Raw genomic sequence first — 20,250 nt, 5'->3', positions numbered from 1 at the left:
GGGTTAAAACAACGTGCTACTGTGGATTCCATGCCAAATACAATGAATATATCCCGTCTAAAAACCTGCGAAGGACCAAGAATCTTCATCCTCATTCTCTTTGTATACACAAGGTGAGAGGATGACAGAGTCTATCCTCGAGGGGGGGGGGGGGGGTCACAGGGGAGTGCTCTCAGAGACACTCGGCTGACCGGGCTTCTGCACACAGCTCCGGGATTCCCTCCTCTTCCTTCCCAGAATTGTCTCACATCCTGCAGGGCCCGGCTGTCCTCTCCTCTGTGGCCACCGCTACCACAATAGCATCAGCGGGCAGCGGGCACTGAGGGGTGACCAGAGGGACACCAGCCGTCAGCCTGACAGGATGTGACACACTTCTCTCAACAATTAATGAGTACAAAAGAAACGAATGACAAAACATGACAGCTTAGCGCGGCACTCCAGGCCTTAATGACTCGCTGAGTGGCATCTTCACACCCGGCTATCACACTCAGAAACCAAAATGGCCAATGATGGCGACATGGAAAAGTAGTGCAAGGATGTATTATTGAGCAGGAGGTCGTGCTCTTTCGAAGAATGTGTCTCATAAGATGAGAAAATGATGAAAGAACGTTGACGTTGATGTTTACTTGAGTACATTTCAGCAGCAAAATAGACCTCTTGTATTTTTTACTACACTATATTTATTTTATAGTGACTTTGCAGATACAGATTACATACAAAATCTGCACAACAGCACATAACATTCACCTCGACCGGCTACAACAAAGATTACTGCACTCTCCATTATTAGAATATATAACTTGAAGGCCATATTGCTGCCTGTACCGTTACTTCTGATCTTTTAAATACATTTTGCTGGCAATACGTCTGTACATCTGCTTCAGTAAAATCTGAATACTTGTTCCTCCAAAGCTTATGGCTGTAAGGAGAATTACCAGCAAAGAAAGACAGCACTGCCACTACCGTCTCGAAGCAAAGGCAGTTATTTGTTGTCGTATTTGTCAGGAAGAAGTCTAAAAAAAACAGAGATAATACATTCAGCAAACTAGTATTGATATCCTCTGTCCCAAGCGACTTCTCTGGCCTCAGTAAATGAGCAATAGAGCTGAATTTCTGCCTCCTCTGGCGTTTGCCGACTGTGAACAGCAGCTTTCTCAATATTAATAATAATATTACCGATGGCACCACTGAAAGAGAGGGATTAGTGCCCATACCGCTGAATGAGAAGTCACCGCTTGGCTGGTATACATGTGGGATTTGACTTGACTTTTCTTTAAACACAGCAAATGGGAAGCCAAAAATCTTTTTCATTTAAGAGCAATTAAGTGGATCCCAGAATCACTGGCTCCAGCACGCCGCCGAGGCTTTTTTTTTTTTTTTTTCTCCTGGTTTTATTACCCATTTCCTCTCCCTTGCGCCAGCAGAAGGAATGCTCACTTTTCTCTCACAAAGCCACATTTCCAACGCCAGAATCACACAGGGACCACCATGATTAAGTGCAAGCCAGTGCTTCCCTAAACATGTGAGACATTATAGACCCCCCCCCCTCCTCCTCCTCCTCAAAACACTGGAGAAGTGTTGTGTTCCAACATTTATGTGAAGTAATTAAAAACATCCACCAGTAATTTAATAGTTCTCACCAAGTAGAGACATGAAGTCTACACAGTTTTTTCACTCTGTATAAATAACCTGGAATGCAGTGAGTACACAGACAGACGATTTTCTCTTTTTTTCCCTCTCCCTTGCAACATTTTGTAAGAAGCCCTGTTCTGAGTCGCTTTGACCCGAGAGGAGTTTTGAAGCGCTCACGAGCGACAAGCTGACTTTTAAATTCATGCTCCAGATAGCGTGATCCATACGACAGACCCAAACCAAAGCTTTCCCATCACTTGAGACATGTCACATTCTAGGAGTCTTGCAGTCGAACATCAGTGAGCATAAAAATGACCTCAAGTGTTCGCTGCCGCAGCGTATCCGAAATGTGGACGGCTCTGTGAAGGGCATGTCAATAGCCAGAGAGCCGGCAGTGCAACGAGACATGTGGTTCCAATCTGTGTCTTTTCTCACAGCGAGAGAGGAGGCCATTCATTTATCTCACTGTAAATACAGCACTTAAACGGACACACTGTTTTCAGAGCCCCCCACCCTAAAACACTGTCCATGTGGGTAATTAGCTTAAGCAAACAATGTTATTGCTGATTTGCTTTTAAAAGTACATGGATGAAATACCCCAGATTTAAATTTGTTTACATTCTGTGCAATATTGGTCCCAAAACCTAAGTTAAGTTCAACCTGTGCCGTCCTACAAGGATGTTTCTACCAAAGTGAGTGAATCTGGGACGTAAGTGAGACAGAAATCTGGGTGGAGGAAGCATGGCATTAAAGGGGAACAACATAACTCTAATAGTTGATGAAGGCCTTTTAAGACTGGTGGCCAATTTGTGTCACTTTGATTTCTCTACCTGTTCATCCTTTGAGGGTCAAAGAAAAAAAAAGGCACTAAGCAGAATTTTTATATTCATAAATAACTTTGTGTAATGTGTCAGTGAAAAGTCAGTTACACTTGTTACAGTGTAAGTCGGCTACAGGTGTTCATGCCGTTACGTTCACGTGGGACAAGGCTGATGAAATGTATTTATGAAACATATTTTTGGTTTGCAGAAACTCACAATGCCTACTTTTTTTGTTTACTGGTGAATCATAAAATTACAACTCAGTGCAGAAGGCTACATGGTATTCATAACACCAGAGCCCTGAGGATCTCAAAGACCAGTTGCTGTTGCAAGCTTTAATGGAAATACGGATACTTGCTCCTTCCAAGGTTTCTTTGCATATTAAAAAAAATAGTAACATCAAATTCATTCTAAATGTGTTTTTACCATTTACTTTTGGGATGTTTGACTTTGAGTAAAGTCACCTAAACTCCTGCACCTTCCCCGTCTTCCCAAATGGAAACTTGATTTAATGTCCTCCCTCTCTCGCGTTAACTAACCTTAACATTTTTATATTTAATCTGAAGCCACAGACTATATGAGCTCTCCTCTCTGTAAAAGAGTTATGACAAGGCTTTAAAGAGTGGTAACAAATGTGTTTTCTCAGGAAGACGGACACATTCTCCCTTCAGCGGCCATAAAGAAGACAAAGCTTTTTACAGTATCAACAGACACAAGATGCGACCTTTTGGCCCTGTGGGGCAAAAGGTGAGAGCTCTGGGAGTGGAGGCCTGGTTCCAGCAGTCTGCCGGCAGACGACACGCATGTCCTCCTCGCCACATTCCTTCCCGTCTTAGATCACAGAACGCCTCTCTCTCTACCGCTCGCTACCTCCACCTTCCAACCCAAAAGCAATACCACTCTATATTTCCACCCGGATGGCAACTTAGAAAGAAACCAAAAATAAACTGGGTGGTACAAGTGTAATAAGCTCCGGTGCAGCTTCAGCTGGTGCTTTTGTGCAGGTGCATGAGTTTGAAATTCAGATTTGTCTGATGGGGCTGGAGGTTAAATAGTCACGGAAGGATTCCCTACTTCCATTCAAATGAGATTCTCTTAAAAAAAAAAAGGAGTAGTCACCATGAGAAAAGGTTCAGAGAAGTCTGCTGTGGAAAAGCATGTGGTGAATAAAGGAATAAGCCGTGTGACCTGGGGCTGTGTCTTTTATATTCGGGGATGACTGTGCTGCTGAGTGAACCGGCTGCAACACAAGCCACTTCTGATTTCATATTCATGACTTCCGAGAGGAGTGGGGGGGGGAGACAAAATAACAAGCAAGCAAGGAGACTATAGCTGATGGAAGTCGAACCCACATACTAACTGTCACATCCAGACAGGCGAATCTCAGACTGAGGAAGAGTCCGCAGCAAACAGTGGCTCATCTTGACGCCCACGCGCGTGCACACGGTTTGAAATCGCTTGCACCATTTAATGGGAACACATCACAAACGGTGCCTTAGTTGTCATGTGCACGGCGTCAGCGGCCCCGTAAGGACACACAGGGACACCAGAGAGGAGCCTTTGGAGCCCACAAACAGCCGGGCTGTTGTTTCCCTACAGCAAACTGCAGAACACGTCACTATTTAAGGAATGATGACAGCATGCACAAATGGAGCCTGGGAGCATCACAGTGGCCTTCATGTCCTCTAAACAGAAGCCCCCTTCACAGAGCCCGGCCAAGGGCATACATGAGCGTAGAGCGCCCTCTAGGGGACAGAGCTCTGAGCTGATTCGCCCCATATGAGTGCAGCAGCACATCAAAGTTCACCCTATGCAAATGTGACTTGAAAATAGACATAGTTAGAAACATCTTTACTTTTGATATGCAAATGCTGCACAAATTCACAACCGGAGCATGTTCTCTTTCTGTTTATGTTGCTTTTCTCATGCAAATGTGATATGTATATGCACATGAAGTAAAAGATACTGAGGCGAGATGCCTTTGTGGTTCTGTTCATCTACATGCAAGTCAGCCGTTTTGAGATTGAATACACACCGTGTGACACAATAAATCATGTTTTTTCAGGGGGTATTTGTGAATCATCGCCAAGGCCAAGCTCCCGTCGTGCTGCAGTGACAAGTGTTGCTGCGGAGACGACGTGGCAGACAGACGTGTGCTCAAGACAAGACAAGCCGCCTGCAGTCTGCTGCTGGGAGGGAGATATGCGGCCAAGAGGTCACTCAGGTCGAATGTGGAAGCCACATCAGACACACTGTCTTTTTTTTTTCGAGGACAGGGTTGTACTTGCTTCCTTTCACAATGCAAAATTCCATTCACAAGGGTGTTCAAAATGTTGGGTCAAAGTCACAAGCTCTGAGTAGAGAGAAAAACTGGAACGTCATCAAATGATCTGACAGATGATGCATCAGTGTTTTGCGACTGGACCATCAGATACTAATCCCTCCAAAAACGAGTAAAGGCTGGTGCCAGACGATAATGGGAATGTAAATTGCCAGAAATCCTCCAAAATACACCATTAACACTCCCTCACAGACCAACCACTCTCCCCAGCCGTCATTAAACAAAGAACATGGTCTTGCTCAGTTTTCCTGGTAAATGGGGTTTAAAAAATAACATTCAAAGATGCTACTCCGACTTAATGTTTAGGAAAAGACAATTATTCTAACTGGATAAACAAACTGAGCGTAATAAAGACATAAGATGATGCCATCTGCAGTGAACTCCCATAAAATGCCCATTTGGTTAATTAAACTGTCAATAATCAAACTGCTGAAAAGCAACAAAAGGTCACATTCTCAAAGGAAACAGTAGCCTGTTTTTTCTCCATCACACTGCATGTGTACTACCAAACATTGTGCCTGTAAAACACAAATTAATGAACCACAAAACATGACTATCAATCATAAAGGAGCTGGCTGGTTCATGTCATTAATGTGCCAATCAACAAGAACTGCAGTGTACAATAAATAACATTTTGATTTGATTTTTATAAGTGGCTTAATTCACGCATCAAAAACGTGCAGTGTGGTATCAATGCAGTTTCAATATAGGTACAGGAGAGCTGACGCTAATGAAGGAGTGTGGGTCCTGTTGCCAACATTCGACAACTTGTCAGCTGAGGCCCTCTTGTGGGAAAACTGGTAAATGTCAGTGCAGCTGGGGAATGGAATAAACTTCAACCTTGGCAGTTTGTTTGTTTTTTCGCAGACAGTGATTTTAATTTCAGAAAATCAAAAGTTCATACACCTGCCATTTTCACTAGAAGTTCAAAGGCAAGGGGTTCAGAACAGGCTTCAACGTCTGTTACATGTCAAAGAGCTGCAGAACAGAAACATATTGGTATTGTGTCAAATACAGATCTTATCTTGTGACATTACTTTTAGACTACAGCCACAGTTCAATATTTAGCAATCTGCATGATATTTTGATGAACCTGCTTACTCTGACTAACAAACTCAAAAACATGGCTCATCTTCCACTAGGTATTAGTTACAGAACATGCCTTCATACACACATCTTACTGCTTGCTTCAGTGATCATTCATTTGAACTTAAAACTTTTGGGACTCGGGTACAGCCTCTGCATGGCGTCATGCTTCCCTCTTCAAGCCCACCAAGCCGGAACATGTCGAACACAAAAGTCATTGTCAAAGTAAGTTGATTAAACGGCAGATAGCTGTGGTCTTGTAGTCTTTTAATTATACAGTGCTTAACTGCAGGGACATTTTCTTTTTGAATGAGCTATGTAATAAGAAAGTCCAATCTTGCTTGCAGACGATATTGTTGATGTGTGAAGTGAGCCTCTTGATGATTTTACACGAGATTTCTAAGAGTAAGGTTTAAGACAGAGGGTCAAACAATCCATGACACTTAAGAGCTGTAGGCTTGTCCTTCTGGTGGTTGTGGAAGCTTCATATTTTCTTTGGACATCATCAGACGCCTTAACTCTTGAAGAACAATTTTAATGCTATAAGAATTCTGCCATTTTGCTAAAACTGGTATGCTACGTGAATCCACCTGTGAGACGACACAAAGCAAAGACACCAAATCAATCAGGGAGTTATCATCACAACACTGCTACGTGAAACTATTTCAGTTCAACAAATGAGACACAGAGCAACACACCCTTGTCAGAGTCGTGATGACACTTACCGTGCCGTTGGAATTATTTATCCCATTCATGCTAATTTTTGTTACAAATTTAACAGTTGGGGACGCCTCTGGGTATCTAGATCCACATTCCACTTTCAGACTGTATATCCTGTTCTCATAATTGGTCTAAAAAAAAACAACACAAAAAGAAATAAAGTTACAGTATCTTTAACAGTTGAGAGTATCCAGATTTGACTGGCGGTCCACATGCTGAGTTTGCTCTGCTTACTCTTGCCGGTCCGATGATCATGCCTGTCCACCGTGTGAGAGTCATGTCTTCATCATCCTCCAGGCCCCAGCTGACTGTGCCATCGCCTTCACCTTTCTGCCCCTCTTCAAGCTCCTCCAATAAGCGAAAATTGCGTGGAACTCTAACTCCTAAAAGAGCAAAATCAGAATAAAAATAAATAAATAAATTAAAAAAATATATATATATATATATATATATATATATATATATAAAATATTCTATATTTTGTTTCTACTATTGGCAAATTAGGTAAAATGACCAAAACCAACAATTAATTGACCCTACTAATAATGATTATCTGTGTAGCCCAAATCTGGTATTGTAACTCATTTATTTGGGCGATTGACTGCCCAAAAGAACCGCATATCTGTGACACTGTGGACTGTTGCTTGGACAAAACAAGCGATTTGAAAATGTCACTATGGGAAAATATGACGGACACCAAAAGTTTAATTGACTTATTGACAAAATAATGTGTCCCTATCATAAACAGAACTGAAATGATTAGTTTATGTGCGACTACTTAGTCAATTGGTTAACTGTTCCAGTCAATTATCATGAAAGAATTAAAAATATCCCTGGGTGCTGCTTCTCAGATGCGAGAGATGTTCAGCTTTTTTTGTTTTGTTACATCTTTGTATATAAAATATCTTTGCAACATTATTAATTTATGATACACAATAGAACGTTACTGAAGGGTTTCGTCAGTGTTGGCACTCCAACTATCCACTCATGAAAACTGATGCAGGCAGACATTCATCTTAACGCATCAAAATTAGTAAGAACTTGTGCAAGACGGGACTGGTTCATACAAGAAATAACTCAACAGATAGATGTGCTATGCTACATGCTTATGGCCACGCCATCCTGGTTTACCTGCTGTGGAGCTGCATCTAATTTGATTCCTGTTCAAGATTTATATATATATATATATAAATAAATAATACAAATCTGCAGTCTTGACAGTTGTTTACACGGCCGAGACTCGGACCACATGGGCCTATAGTGCTTAGTGATTGTTTTAATGAATGAGTCAGGGTAACATCCAGTCATCTTATGACAGACAGTTGATAACATCATTCAGTCAAAGCGTTCAGCTAGTGGGAAAGTGTTCAGGTGTTGTCGTTAAAGACGCTGCCTGGTGAGGAACCACTTCTGCATCTTTGCTTGAAAAAGTATTTAAGTGATAAGTTTAAAATAAAAACATTTACCAAATAAATTTCCTAAAATTGACTATAATTAATTCAGTTATAGCTTTAAACAATAATCAAATTTTCTTTATATTATTATATATCATATGATAATTATATTTGCGGTTAGCGTTATGTTTTTGAAACTGTAATGGTCTTGGTCACACCTTTTTAATATTCAAATTTAAGAGCTCATTATGAAAAGTTATTTTGTAATGCCTTTGTAATATCGTTTGACGTTTAAAACTCTTAAACTTGTGAATATCTATAAAGTATAAAGCCAAGCACATTTTGAGAAAATCAATACCTCATGGAACCGAGTCGCTGATTAGTATGTATCCATGATATGTCAAATTAACTTTGTGGGGGAACAAATTATTATTTATTAAATTTCAATTATGATACATAAGATACACACATTTAGATGACAATACACATGAATCGTCAAGCAGGTCAAAATAGTGATTAAATCAACTCTAAAATCTACATAACCTGTCCTTCAAGAGCATAAGTGTTGTTGGCGTCCCTTTCAACACTTGTTACCTTTGGCACTCGTAACTTAAACCTTGCTACGTTAGATATGAAACGCACAAGTAGCGCCAACTTGTCTATGGTAACGTTAGTTTCGATTACTGATATTAAGTTACTTCCCGTTTCTCCACTTTGTAACAACATCCCAGCGGTGCCGAAGAAACTAAATCAAACCTTGTGAAAAAACATTAATTCGATCATTATTTTATTTTTCTGTAATTCCCAAAGAATACATTTTGTAAGTTTGACACACCACACGTCCTACTGAGCGCTCAAGCAAAAATATGGGCTCCGACTATTTCCTGGAACAACGCGTGCTAACGACAGCGTGACAGTCCGGTGCGTTTCCAGCCTCCCCACCCAGCAATGGCAAACACCTAGTTTACGTTAAGAAAACGATGTATTTCCCGCATCTCTTTCTAGCGTTAAACAGTAGAAATCCTGTTCAGATTTGACAATAATGTTAGCAAAGCCATGCTCAAAACAGGAGCGGGACTGGTCCCTTCATTTAAATGTTACTGTAACAATGTGAGGTGTGTCACAGGGAAGCTATAAAAAAACAACAAAAAAAACGTAATATCGTTTGAATCGTTGCAGCTTAATGGATAATAAGCTACACGTAGGACTTGTGCCTGGACATTTATATACAAATAATACTGGTAACGTTTATTTATCATGAAATAACTAGCTAGCTTGACATAAAAGGGACCGACACTTGCTGTCGAGCAGTGCTGGAATATTCTAGTGGCTAAATTAGCTACGCTACTATCTTAATGTCTGCGGTTACCAAACATATTAACCACACTTTACACACCCATTAAACCTGTCTTATGCATTACACAACCTACGGGGGTTCTTTGTGACACGAAAGTTAATATTTGCATTGCCGACGCTTATTTCTGACAGCTTCAGCTATTTCAGCTAACTCACGGGGCATGCTACTAGCTCGCATAAGCTAGGTTTCGGCAACATACTAGCACAAGATAGATGGCTCCCGTGGAGACCGTCGCTCCACCTAGAGGAGATACTAACGAATGAATTACGATTGAGAGCAAATTGGGTAAACACGTATACATTAGAAAGTCGCCACATTTGGTGGCTGTTATGTCAGTGCCGCAGCGGCTTCGCCCACACTTTGTGTCGTTGTATGTTAGTTTGAAGTCACACGAACCTGAGGAGGCCGCCATCTTCTTCAGCCGAGTCCAGAATCACACAGAGCTGTGACATCACAGCCGTTAAATCCGACAGCAACATCACACCGGCGGATCGCGGCACTGCAAGCTGCTGCGTTCACACCCGAGCCGGTTTCCACACGGTTTACTGTTCACTGTCGGGCCAGTACGACAGACAACAGTAACACCATGGCAACGTGAATTTACTGATGTTTACTGATGTTTTACTGATGTTTAACTTAAGGAAACTGGATTTACAACAAACTAGCCACCCCATTAGTATGGTAGTTATTTAACAGGGAGTAAAACACTTCCTGGTTTGTGAGACAACCTGAAATACAAAAGTACCTTTTAATGGAGTTTTGACCTTTTTCAATTCACAATCACAAAACAGCGACTGTGAAAAGAGCCCATTCATTTGGGGAGTATAGTTCAAATGAAACCAACTGCTGGTCACAGAATATAAGTTTTTCCACTGAAATTGTTTAGTTTTCGTGGGTTCGAATAAAAATGGAAGATGGGAGGGGCCCAGAGCAGAGTTGAAAAGATGTATTAAGGAATTAAACGTAGGCGCCTTCTCACACGGTGACTGTGAATCCAGTGTGGGATTATCAATACAACCTCATGTCGTTGCAACCTTAAAACATCCAGTTCTCGCTCGGAACCCACAGTTTACTAAACTGGAATTTAATTCAACACTGCTGGAAAATAAATGTTAACAACCATTTCAAGTGAGCAACGTTTTATTTTCCCTCCTAACAAGTAGTCAATGCAAGCTACAGGGACAATTCATATCTGTGGAAATAATAAGTGACTGACTCCAAGTCATTACAATGTACAAGTTAGAACAAAAGTTTTGTTTTTTCAGCCACAACACAGTAAACAGAGCAGCAAGAGCATTACTTGAAAACAGGCAAACAAAGTGACATACAAGCATATTTATATATATATTTGCTCTTTTAACTGCCAGTACGTGTTTGTATTCTTCTCTTCTTTTTTTCTTTTTTAAATCACAACAGGACAATGAACGAGTCATGCAGTTACTCTGAATCCTCTAACTCGCAGCGTATTTAAACACCTAACACAGTCGGTTCAATTACACAAAATAGTTTTTACAGCACGAGAGAAAGAGGTCGACGCAGGATAAGATATAAAGTTAAGGACTGTACATAAATGCAGAGTGGGCCTCAGGCGAGGAGACGGACGGTCTTGCCAGTAACCGTCAAGTAGTCCTCGTCAGCGAGGGCTCGGAGCGCCTCGTCAAACAGCTCCTTTGTGATCGCCTGAAAACAAAGTGACAGAGGGAAGTCATCACGGGAAGTGGTGGCGTTAATAATAGACCACGTATAATTAAAAAAATATATTATTATTTTGTAGAAAAGTTCAAATCATTTCAGCACTTTTTGTTATTTCTTTACCAACATTATAAACTGTCTGGTCGATTTCTAACGATGCATTATTGCATCTTACATCAATGTCATGGACCGGAAAGGAAAGAAATAGATTTCCAAAAAGGTAGCACAACTTAACACAAAAACATTTACATTTTCAGACTGTCCCCTGAGATCGTCCAGCAGCTGCTGGTATTTCATGGCGGGAGTCTTTCCTTTGGCCTGGATCAGCTTCTTCAGGGCTTGGGCCACCTCCTCCTTACGCTTGCGGGCGGTGGCACTCATACCTGGAGTCACAAATGCATACACTCAAAATGCTGTTGGGTTGCAACTAATTATCATTTTCTTCATTGATTCATGCAACTGTTCTATGAGATATCTAAAATAGTACTAAAAATACAACAACAGGGATTCTGAGTTGAAACCTTCCAATGAGCAGGAAACACATAGTTGCTGTTAAGGATTTAATATTGCCGAGGCCCTGTGTTGCACACCTGTTGTGAGAATAGAGATGTCAACGAATCCTGTTCTGGGGTCAGTGGCCGACTGTTTGAGGGCCTCTCTGTGCAGTCGCTTGGCCTCCTCCACGTCGATGGTCTCCACCTTCTCAGAAAAGCGCACCTTGGAGTGGGCCTCTGCCAGGCGGATCAAGGACTCCAGCTGTCTGGGGTAGGCCGACACCATCCCCCGACCACTGCCTATCTTCCTCATGTCTACATAAGCCTGAGGACCAAACATGCACAAGTCAGTTGGCTCGTGTTATGGGGCAAACTTTTCATAAAAAAAAAAAAAGTAGCGAAATAGTGGAAGAGGAAACTGACCTCGATGAGAGCCTGGCTGGCTTCCTCGCTCAGCTTCGGCTGGATGTACGTCCGTGCGTACGCGATGTAGTCCCTCAACACAGCCATGTCGAGGAACTCTTCCTCAATCTGCTCCTCGCTCTGATAGTACAGAGACACCAGGTGGTGGGCCAGCCTGCGGTCGTAAGCCTCGTCTTGGGGATCCAGCATCAGGAAGATGAGGTCGAACCTGATGGAGCATGTAATGCAGCGTTAAAAACCAGCGACACGACCGAAGGGACACTCAGCCATGAAAGGATGACATTAGGAGAGGGTAATCAACTGCAGTCCCTCTTTATCAATGTTTGACATGTCACAAGTTCTCCCATGGGGTTATTGAGCAGATTGCTTTATATAAAGATGGGAATAATTCAGTTGTTGAAAACAAAACTGTAATAAGTGTGACTTTTATACAGCCACACGTTGACCCTAACCTCCCCGTATGTCCTATTAATCACATCTCTATGATACTGCGTAATATTACAAAGTAGTTCAGTCTTCTCATTTCAAACTAAGCTACAAAAATGAGATTTCTCTAAAGTATCTTGAATCCTCTCAAATGCAAGGTATTGAGTCAACCTGCCAACATTTTAACATTTCCTTTTGGTGGAATGAGGGGAAAGGAAAGGAGTTTCTGAGCGGCACTGAGAAGATGTTTAGTGACGGTCTCTAGATGAGGGGTGATGCTGGACCAGAAGGGTTGAGCCGGTTTCAGTGTGAAGGTGCTGACTGACGGTAATCACCTGGACAGAAGTGTGTGAGGAAGCTGAATGTTCTCGATCGTGGTCTTTTTGGGGTTCCACTGAGATTCTATGGGGTTAGCAGCGGCCAACACAGAGGTGCGAGCGTTCAGCTGGCAAATAATTCCAGCCTGCAGACAGACACACACAGGATAAAAAAAAGAAAAAAGTGAGAACTTTACTTTTGCACCTTATTGTCGACATCGTTTAAAATGTAGGAAACGCACCTTGGCGATGGAGAGGGTCTGCTGCTCCATGACCTCGTGCAGCACCGAGCGCGTGCTGTCGCTCATCTTGTCGAACTCGTCGATGCAGCAGATGCCGTTGTCGCTCAGCACCAGCGCTCCGGTCTGCAGGACCAGCTGCCGGGTCTCCGGGTCCTTCATCACGTAGGCGGTGAGACCCACGGCGCTGGAGCCCTTCCCCGACGTGTACTGGCCACGGGGCACCAGGTTGTAGACGTACTGCAGCAGCTGGGACTTGCTGGTGCCGGGGTCTCCGCAGAGCAGGATGTTCAGATCCGCACGGAAGTTGCCGCGGCCGGTCTCCTTGAAGTCCTTGCGGGTGCCGCCGAACAGCTGCAGCAAGATGCCCTGGAACCAACATACGGGGAAATAAATACTCAAAAACGGTCAATCATGTTTACAGTTTTCATCAATACTGTCAACAGAATAGTCCTCACTTTGATTGTGGTGATAACGTTTGTGGCAGAGCATTTTAACACGTGTTTGTTCATTCAAAGATTGTTTTATCCGTTTTATCTTATTATATTTTCTTATTTAAATTGATCTAATTTCTTCCTTGTCTTGTGGATTTTGTCGAAAGTCGCCAAGTGCCAGTGTGCTCTCTTAGGAGGGCCTTACCTCTTTTCTTTTAAAATGCTGCCATTTGATTAATAAGCTCCAATTCAAGCGATGCATTATACTAAGATTAACACCTTTATCCCATCATCTTAATTTGGGTGTACACCTCATTAACTACGTTCCTACTCAACCTTAATTTGACACACAGCTGGGACTAATAATATAAACGATGATTGATGATTCCAGTGACTTGGGACGTTTCCACTGGCCATAGAAGGGAAAGGTCAGATCTGTTTAATGACTGCTCAGTACCATCAAGTGTCCCAGTGAGACAGTATGAACAGTATCAGAGCCCTGAGAGCTGCATTAGTGGAGTAGATGATGTGATTAACCGTTTCGGGTTTCTGTTGGGGTTGGTGGAAATTCATTTGTTGGAGTCGGCCTGCGTCCATTCACGCACCTTTTTGATGTCCTCGTGCTCGTAGATACTCGGTGCGAGAGCGGAAGAGAGGCGCTCGTAGACGTCCGGCTTGGCCGCCAGCTCCTTCAGGGTCTGCACTCGGTCCTCGGTGAAGAGCTTCTGTTCGTTGTCCTCGTCCAAACCGTGCAGGCGCTTCTCGTCCGTCTTGCGGAAGTGGATGGCGTCGATGTGAGTCTTGTACACCGACTTCACGTTGCTCTGACGGGGGTTCACGCGCATGGGGACGGCTCTGTAGACACCTGCAGGGGCATTAGGGAGGATGCAAGTGTGACTGCCACTTTTCAGAAATGATAAAAATCACATTTTATACACTATATTAGAGGTAAAAACAACAGAAAGTTTATGTGCAACAACTAATAACAGCAATCTTCTGATGCATTTGAAATATTCTCGTTCCAGCTTGTAATTTTTGAGACATTGTTGTCATTTGCTTTTTAAAAATCATCAAACACTGAATGTTTCTGGGTTTGGGGCAGGAAGGAACTCTTACCAGTGATGTTTATGCGGTCTCCTGGCTGCACTTTGTCAACAAGGTCATTATGAGCGTAGACGATAGTCGTGTGAGGCGTCTGACCCGCCGGCATGTCTTCAGGAGACTCTTGAATTTTTACCTGTTAACAAATGAACAGATGTCATGGCCTCTACAGCGTCACGTCATTAATTACCCCTCAACATATTCTGAGATCAGGTGTTGCCGCCTGTAGGCAACCTGCCCCGTTCCCAATCCTGTGGAACTCTCACCATCTGCTTGTCGGAGAAGGCAGAGCGATTGTGAACCAGCGCCAGGCTGTGGGTGGTGTTGCAGTGGCGGCACACAGCCGGCTCGGCGATGCGCCCGCGGTCCACCTCCACGCGGGTGCTGAAGGCGCACACTTGGCACTGGAAGAACGCCTCCTGCATCTCAGGGATGAGCTGCGAGGTGCGGATCACCATGCCGCTGATGGTGATCAGCTGATCGATGTCTGCGGAGGCGAAAAAGGGACACAGATGCTTTAGCTTGGAGCCGATACCCCACCTTTTATCAAAGCGAAGGACGGCGTTCACCAAAATCCCACACTAAATATGCGACGAGACGTCGCGCCGCTCCTAATTAAGTGCGATGTCGCTTCACACGGACCGGATTAATGAATCCACACACCTTCTGGGTTCAGGTTCCTCATGTTTCTGGTTTTCAGGGCGTTGTAGGGGCGGACTTGGATCTGGAACTCCAGGATGGAGTCTGGGAAACGTTCGAAGAAGAGCTCGTTGACTGCCATGTCGAAGGTCGGGATGACTTCCTGCGAAGGGAACAAATTACTCACTCATTATCCTCAATATGCTGTCAAACAGAGATGCTAGTGTGACAACCCTCATATAAGTCAGTTCACCCTGCATTCAGAAGTGTGTCGCTTAACCGTGAATTCTCAATTTTGTATTGTGAGAAGGACGGCCATAATATACTCTTTATTCGGCCAAAGACCGAAGTAAAGATTAACAAATCAACATAAATGTAACTTCATTTAAAAAAAAAAAAAAAAAATGGGATCAAAGATGTCCAATTTGACTCTGTAATGCTTATGATGTACTTATAAAACAAAAGACAATACCTGTGGGTAGCAGATGAGCTGCCTGTAAAGCTCTGCATCGAAGGACTGCACATGAAGACAACTCACATTCAGGACTGGATCACCAACAACGCTGATCTGTGAGACAAAGGAGAAATATTCACATTTAAGACAGACCGTCACCTGACATTTCCTGTGATGTTCAGACTCAAACATCATTTGTCCCTCATGTATTTCCTGTCTAAGGGCCCGTGTCCACCACAGGATTTTCCCCACTGAGGACAGCGTTTTTCAATGGAGCACTATGTATTTACACTATTCAGCGTGATGAGGCGCTGTGAGTTTATTCTGTGCTGCATGTTTGCCATTTTGTTTTTCAGGTAATTTCCTCATGTGAGATAATCAAATCCTGAATCTGAACATAACGATGTCTCCTCGCCCACAAAACCTCATTTGCCACAAAGACCTGCAGGTCCGTCCTCTCTCCCTATGAGCTTTTAAGGGCAGGAGGAAGTCTTCTACCCTGTGTTGACTTTTTTACTTCTGCAACCAAAGCTTTCACCTGAAAATATGCTGCACCTCTCAAGCACTCCCAGCTGGGGAAAAAAAAAGAAAAACCTCCAGTGGACACGGTTGGACATCAGGCAGAAAAATACACAGGAATGAGGCTGATCTCAAATCATCATCTAGTCTGATTTGAACCAAAGTGAGCCATACAGCACAAGAGAGCAACAGACCACAATGAAAGAAAGACCAAAAAAAAAACAAAAAGGTACACGACCTCTTCCAGCTTCTGCATGTATAAAGGCTCGTTCAGGTCCAAACCAGCGTTCTCGTCTTCAGTGGAGGTCGAGTCGATGAACCTCTGCAGGAACCTCTGAAAGCAAAGAGAGGCAAAGCGTACACTTAACTCTTCTCTACTAAGAATGGGAGATATCTTCCAATAGTTGAGCTGTAAGATTTTATACCTGAAACTTCTCCTTGCAGGTCCCAACATTGACGTCAGTCCCCCAGATCACCAGTCTCTGGCCTGCGTTGGAATCGCTGGCTACGGCGCCATCAGCACTTGGCTGCAAACAAAAAAACATGAAAGTGGCTCCTATTGTGATTTTAAGCTCTTCAGCCTTATTCAATTTCACAATTCTGAAAGGTTAAGTGTTAATTATCTTATGTGATTTCAATAAATGACCCATGTTAATCATGTCGTCCTCCACTGACCGGCTCAGAGTGAAGATCGACTTGTGGAGCCTTCCTGACTGACCCCAGGTCAGGACGCTGTCTGGCTGGTGTGCCGCGCACTCCACTGCGAGGAGTCCCTTCAACCCTGGAGCTGGGGGTCCCGTACATCAGAGGGGAGCTCATGTCCACGTCATTGGGTTGGACTGTTAAAGAGACAACAAAGATTAAAAACTGCCCCACGTTGCCCTTGACTTAAACTTAAATCTGGCCCTCTGTGTGGTGAAGACCTGAGGGGCGAGGGCTGGAGAACAGGGAGTTGTCCTGGGGTGCTGCCGGACTGAGCATGTCAGTGGGCGGGGAGGTGGGCATCGGCATCAGGTCCCCGGTGGAGGAGTCCTGGCCTCTGCGTCGCTGAGTGGCAGGTGAGGTGGGGCCCTCACTGCTGGCTGAGGATACACAGGACACAAAGACAAGTTAGTAACACACGAGACGAGTACACAGCGTTTCTCATCGAGGATACATGAACTTACGTGTGGATGGGTTGGTGTTCCTTCCTCGTTTGCGCCCGCCAGGAGTGGATGTTGGGGAAGACATTGTTGCTGGGATATCTGTAGATCAGATGGATTCTAGTGACTTTTTTTTTTAAACCAAAATATCAGCTGCACAGTATTAACCGACTTCTGCGGGGAAGTAAAACAAACTCTGCTCAGGTAGGGTTTTTAACAGAACATGGATTTCTACCACCGGCTTGGTGTGCAAAAGCCTCACTATGTAATAAGCTGAAGCCACAAGATGCTACAAGTCCCACGGTTGCTTGTAGATCTAGTGACTTTGTAGAAAACTGTACACAAACAGCTGTATGGACATTTTGTTTGTGATACTTTAAAACCAATATAAATGCCGAGTAGAATCCTCTAAATGAGACCAACATCAGATATGTTTGATACATTCTGGATTATTAGTTGCCAAATTGAGTTGGCGATGATGTTTAGCCAAATAGTCAAAGTGTGGACAATATAGAGTCCTCAAGAATGTGTTGTTTTATTGTTCATTAAATGTCTCGTACATGTGATGCTGAATGCTAAGCGTCATACTAGCTAGTGCTTGGGTGTAATATTTCACTCCATTACACTTGTATCGAGTTGGTTATCCTGGTTTTAGTTGTATGTCTATTTCTGTGTATTTATAATGACAGCGACGTAAAGCCGGAGTCCAATTCCTTGTATGTGTTCACATTCATTTGGCCAATAAAGTTGTTTGAACTAAAGGTCTTAATTGCATCGTGCTTTTGCTCCTTGTATTAAAGGCTTTGCGTCAGTTGACAATAACGTTTCCACCATTTGACATGTGGCTGCCGAGGAAACAATACACTGAAAGTTACTGCGCCGTTTGTCCTGATTCAACACGTCAAAGTGAGCTCGGAAGTTGGCGCACAGCGAAGTAAACACGTGTAACATAAGACTGTTCGATCCAAGCAACATGATCAATGGATGAAGTAGAAATAAGTTCATCAAATTAAGTCTTTTCTCACCTCTTCTTGTGTGTACGTCCGAGTGCTGCAGATCTGGCGCGAAACTGCGAGTGACGTTTTTTTCGCGGGGAAGTTTGGACCAATAGCATGCCAGGATCATCAACGTCCTTCCGGCCGATTCCTTCGCTGCAGAGGGGTGTTCCTGTTGAGGTCCAGTTGTTACGACTTTAACTAAACACGATTAAACGTCTTTATTAATACAATAAATACTTTGAAATGAACAGAAGCAACACGTAATCTCTCTGTTTTATGTTTTAAAACCAAATAATATGATATTATATTTCTGCTCGTAGCGTAATGCTGTTTATGATACCCTGAGCTGATTTGGTTTGGTCCAATAATGAAGAACCTTTTTTGTGTCTGCCGTTTCTTTATTGAAACATCACAAAATTACAAAAACAAAACAATAAAAGTGCAACCACCACATTTTAAATAAATCGAATTGACTAAATACAAATACATAAGGAAATGAGGAATTAACTTTGATATTTGCGTCACAAAAATAAAAGAAAATACTTTCCATTCACGCACATGGTTGATGACGTAAATAAATAAATCACACTTTTATATTACTTTGGCGAAAGCAGTCAAGATACATGTATGCATCTACTCAGAGTGGGCGTTTTAAGAAGAGGACCAACTACTCGTCTTTGTCACAAAGTGTGTTTATTTTAATATATTTAATCATCTTTCATTTTAATTCTGCAATTGTTTTGCCGACATTGGCTTATCAGATATTTTTATTCGTGAGACGTTTTCCCCCTGAACGTGCGTTTATTGACCACCAGGTGTGGCAGTTTCCATTTCAAAAAGGGCCTTTGACAGAGGAAAAGTACAGCGCACTTCCTGAGGGGGAAAACACAGGCGCGTTTCCGAGAAGTGTCGGTACATGCGTCCCTTAAGGTGGTACGACCAACCTCCAATTCATCACGACTGCTCACTTGCTTCTGTCAACATGAGTCAATGAAATAAAACGGTACACTTCATACTTTATTGTTTACACTCAACAGGTGCCACATTCATTGAGTTTTATAATTTAATACAGATGTCCCCACAATCAAATTTTATTGTAGCCTATAATAAAGTGTAATGGTGCTGGTAGGCTTGTGATGACAGGGTAAATAAGGTTTTGGTAACAGAAACAATGTAGCTTGCGATATACCGATATTGATATTTAGTGTTTATGAACTTTCAACATATTAATTAACCATTATTTACCACCACTGTATCCATCTGGACCATGTCCAATTCACAGCTTACACTTGGACCTGTAGATAGTTGGTTGCCTGTATATGACAGCAATACCGTATGTTTTAGTTGCATATTTGTTGAGCTTGTCATCTTTGTTTAAGTGTGTCCGGGTTTTTTTCTTCTTCCCTCTGTAAATTTGCTCACAGTTTTAAATGGAGAGCCACAAACAACATTATTCAAATTTCCTGCATGTGTTACTGGAGCTGCAAACAATGGTTGTTGTTTTTACATATTTTTATTGATTAATCTGCCAATGAATCAATAATGTAGTATATGACAAAAAACTGTGCTGTATATCTTTGAATACTTTCCAATCAGTGCATTTCCTCTTAGCTAAACGCCCTTATAAATTACATCAGCGAGGTTATTATCTGTCATTTGAGTGATGTAATAGGAGCTTTAGAAAGTCGGTATGTAGCCTTTGGTTTTGGTGGTTTTACCCCCACAGCATCACATTTATCATATTTATCCATATTTTTGCATTTGACCACTCGTGGTCAGATGTTTACAGTCCTGGCAACGGATGGCAAATTCAACTTCATCCCCAAGTCACACAACAACATGAGGACCCTCAAAAAGGAATAATAGAATAATAATAATAATAATAGAAATAAAGTACAAACAATTGCTAACATAACTACATTTTAACCAGAAACTAAAAATACGGCTAGGCCTACTGTCAACACATTGATGCTGCACATGGTTAGTGTTAATAGATGCTGTCTTGTATTAGTATTGCTTCA

The 20,250-nt window shown here is 42.6% G+C and overlaps 2 protein-coding genes across 2 annotated transcripts; both read right to left on the bottom strand.

Moving 5' to 3' along the window:
* Positions 1–5,642: 5,642 nt before the first annotated feature.
* Positions 5,643–9,900, bottom strand: ube2v2 (ubiquitin-conjugating enzyme E2 variant 2). The gene is made up of 4 exons (XM_084008776.1): positions 9,748–9,900; positions 6,835–6,983; positions 6,606–6,731; positions 5,643–6,470 (listed from the first exon to the last, which is right to left on the bottom strand). Exons 1-4 carry the CDS (start codon positions 9,761–9,763, stop codon positions 6,324–6,326), a joined length of 438 nt encoding a protein of 145 aa, XP_083864902.1. The 5' UTR covers positions 9,764–9,900; the 3' UTR covers positions 5,643–6,323.
* A 573-nt stretch (positions 9,901–10,473) lies between these two features.
* mcm4 (minichromosome maintenance complex component 4) lies at positions 10,474–18,307 on the bottom strand. Its single transcript, XM_084007413.1, has 17 exons — positions 18,257–18,307; positions 17,256–17,333; positions 17,013–17,171; positions 16,765–16,928; positions 16,515–16,616; positions 16,328–16,423; positions 15,589–15,684; positions 15,141–15,279; positions 14,744–14,964; positions 14,493–14,613; positions 13,982–14,241; positions 12,946–13,311; positions 12,722–12,849; positions 11,961–12,168; positions 11,634–11,862; positions 11,293–11,426; positions 10,474–11,031 (listed from the first exon to the last, which is right to left on the bottom strand). The coding sequence occupies exons 2-17, from the start codon at positions 17,317–17,319 to the stop codon at positions 10,936–10,938; spliced, it is 2,583 nt and encodes an 860-aa protein (XP_083863539.1). The 5' UTR covers positions 17,320–17,333; positions 18,257–18,307; the 3' UTR covers positions 10,474–10,935.
* Between the last annotated feature and the right edge of the window lie 1,943 nt (positions 18,308–20,250).

The sequence above is a fragment of the Eutrigla gurnardus genome (genome assembly GCF_963514095.1).
Source record: "Eutrigla gurnardus genome assembly, chromosome: 4".
Lineage (NCBI taxonomy): Eukaryota > Metazoa > Chordata > Actinopteri > Perciformes > Triglidae > Eutrigla > Eutrigla gurnardus.
Note: the sequence above shows the minus strand (reverse complement) of the source record. Positions and strands in the feature narration are given on the sequence as shown.

Coding starts and splice junctions, on each gene's coding strand:
- mcm4 (XM_084007413.1), bottom strand. CDS start 17,319: ATGTCTTCCCCAACATCCACTCCTGGCGGGCGCAAACGAGGAAGGAAC. Junction 16,929..17,012: donor CTCCAGCCCTCGCCCCTCAG/GTCTTCACCACA, acceptor TCTCTTTAACAG/TCCAACCCAATGACGTGGAC. Junction 11,032..11,292: donor TCAGGGGACAGTCTGAAAAT/GTAAATGTTTTT, acceptor CTTTGTTTTCAG/GCGATCACAAAGGAGCTGTT.
- ube2v2 (XM_084008776.1), bottom strand. Junction 6,732..6,834: donor TGATCATCGGACCGGCAAGA/GTAAGCAGAGCA, acceptor GTTTTTTTTTAG/ACCAATTATGAGAACAGGAT. Junction 6,471..6,605: donor TAAATAATTCCAACGGCACG/GTAAGTGTCATC, acceptor GTCGTCTCACAG/GTGGATTCACGTAGCATACC.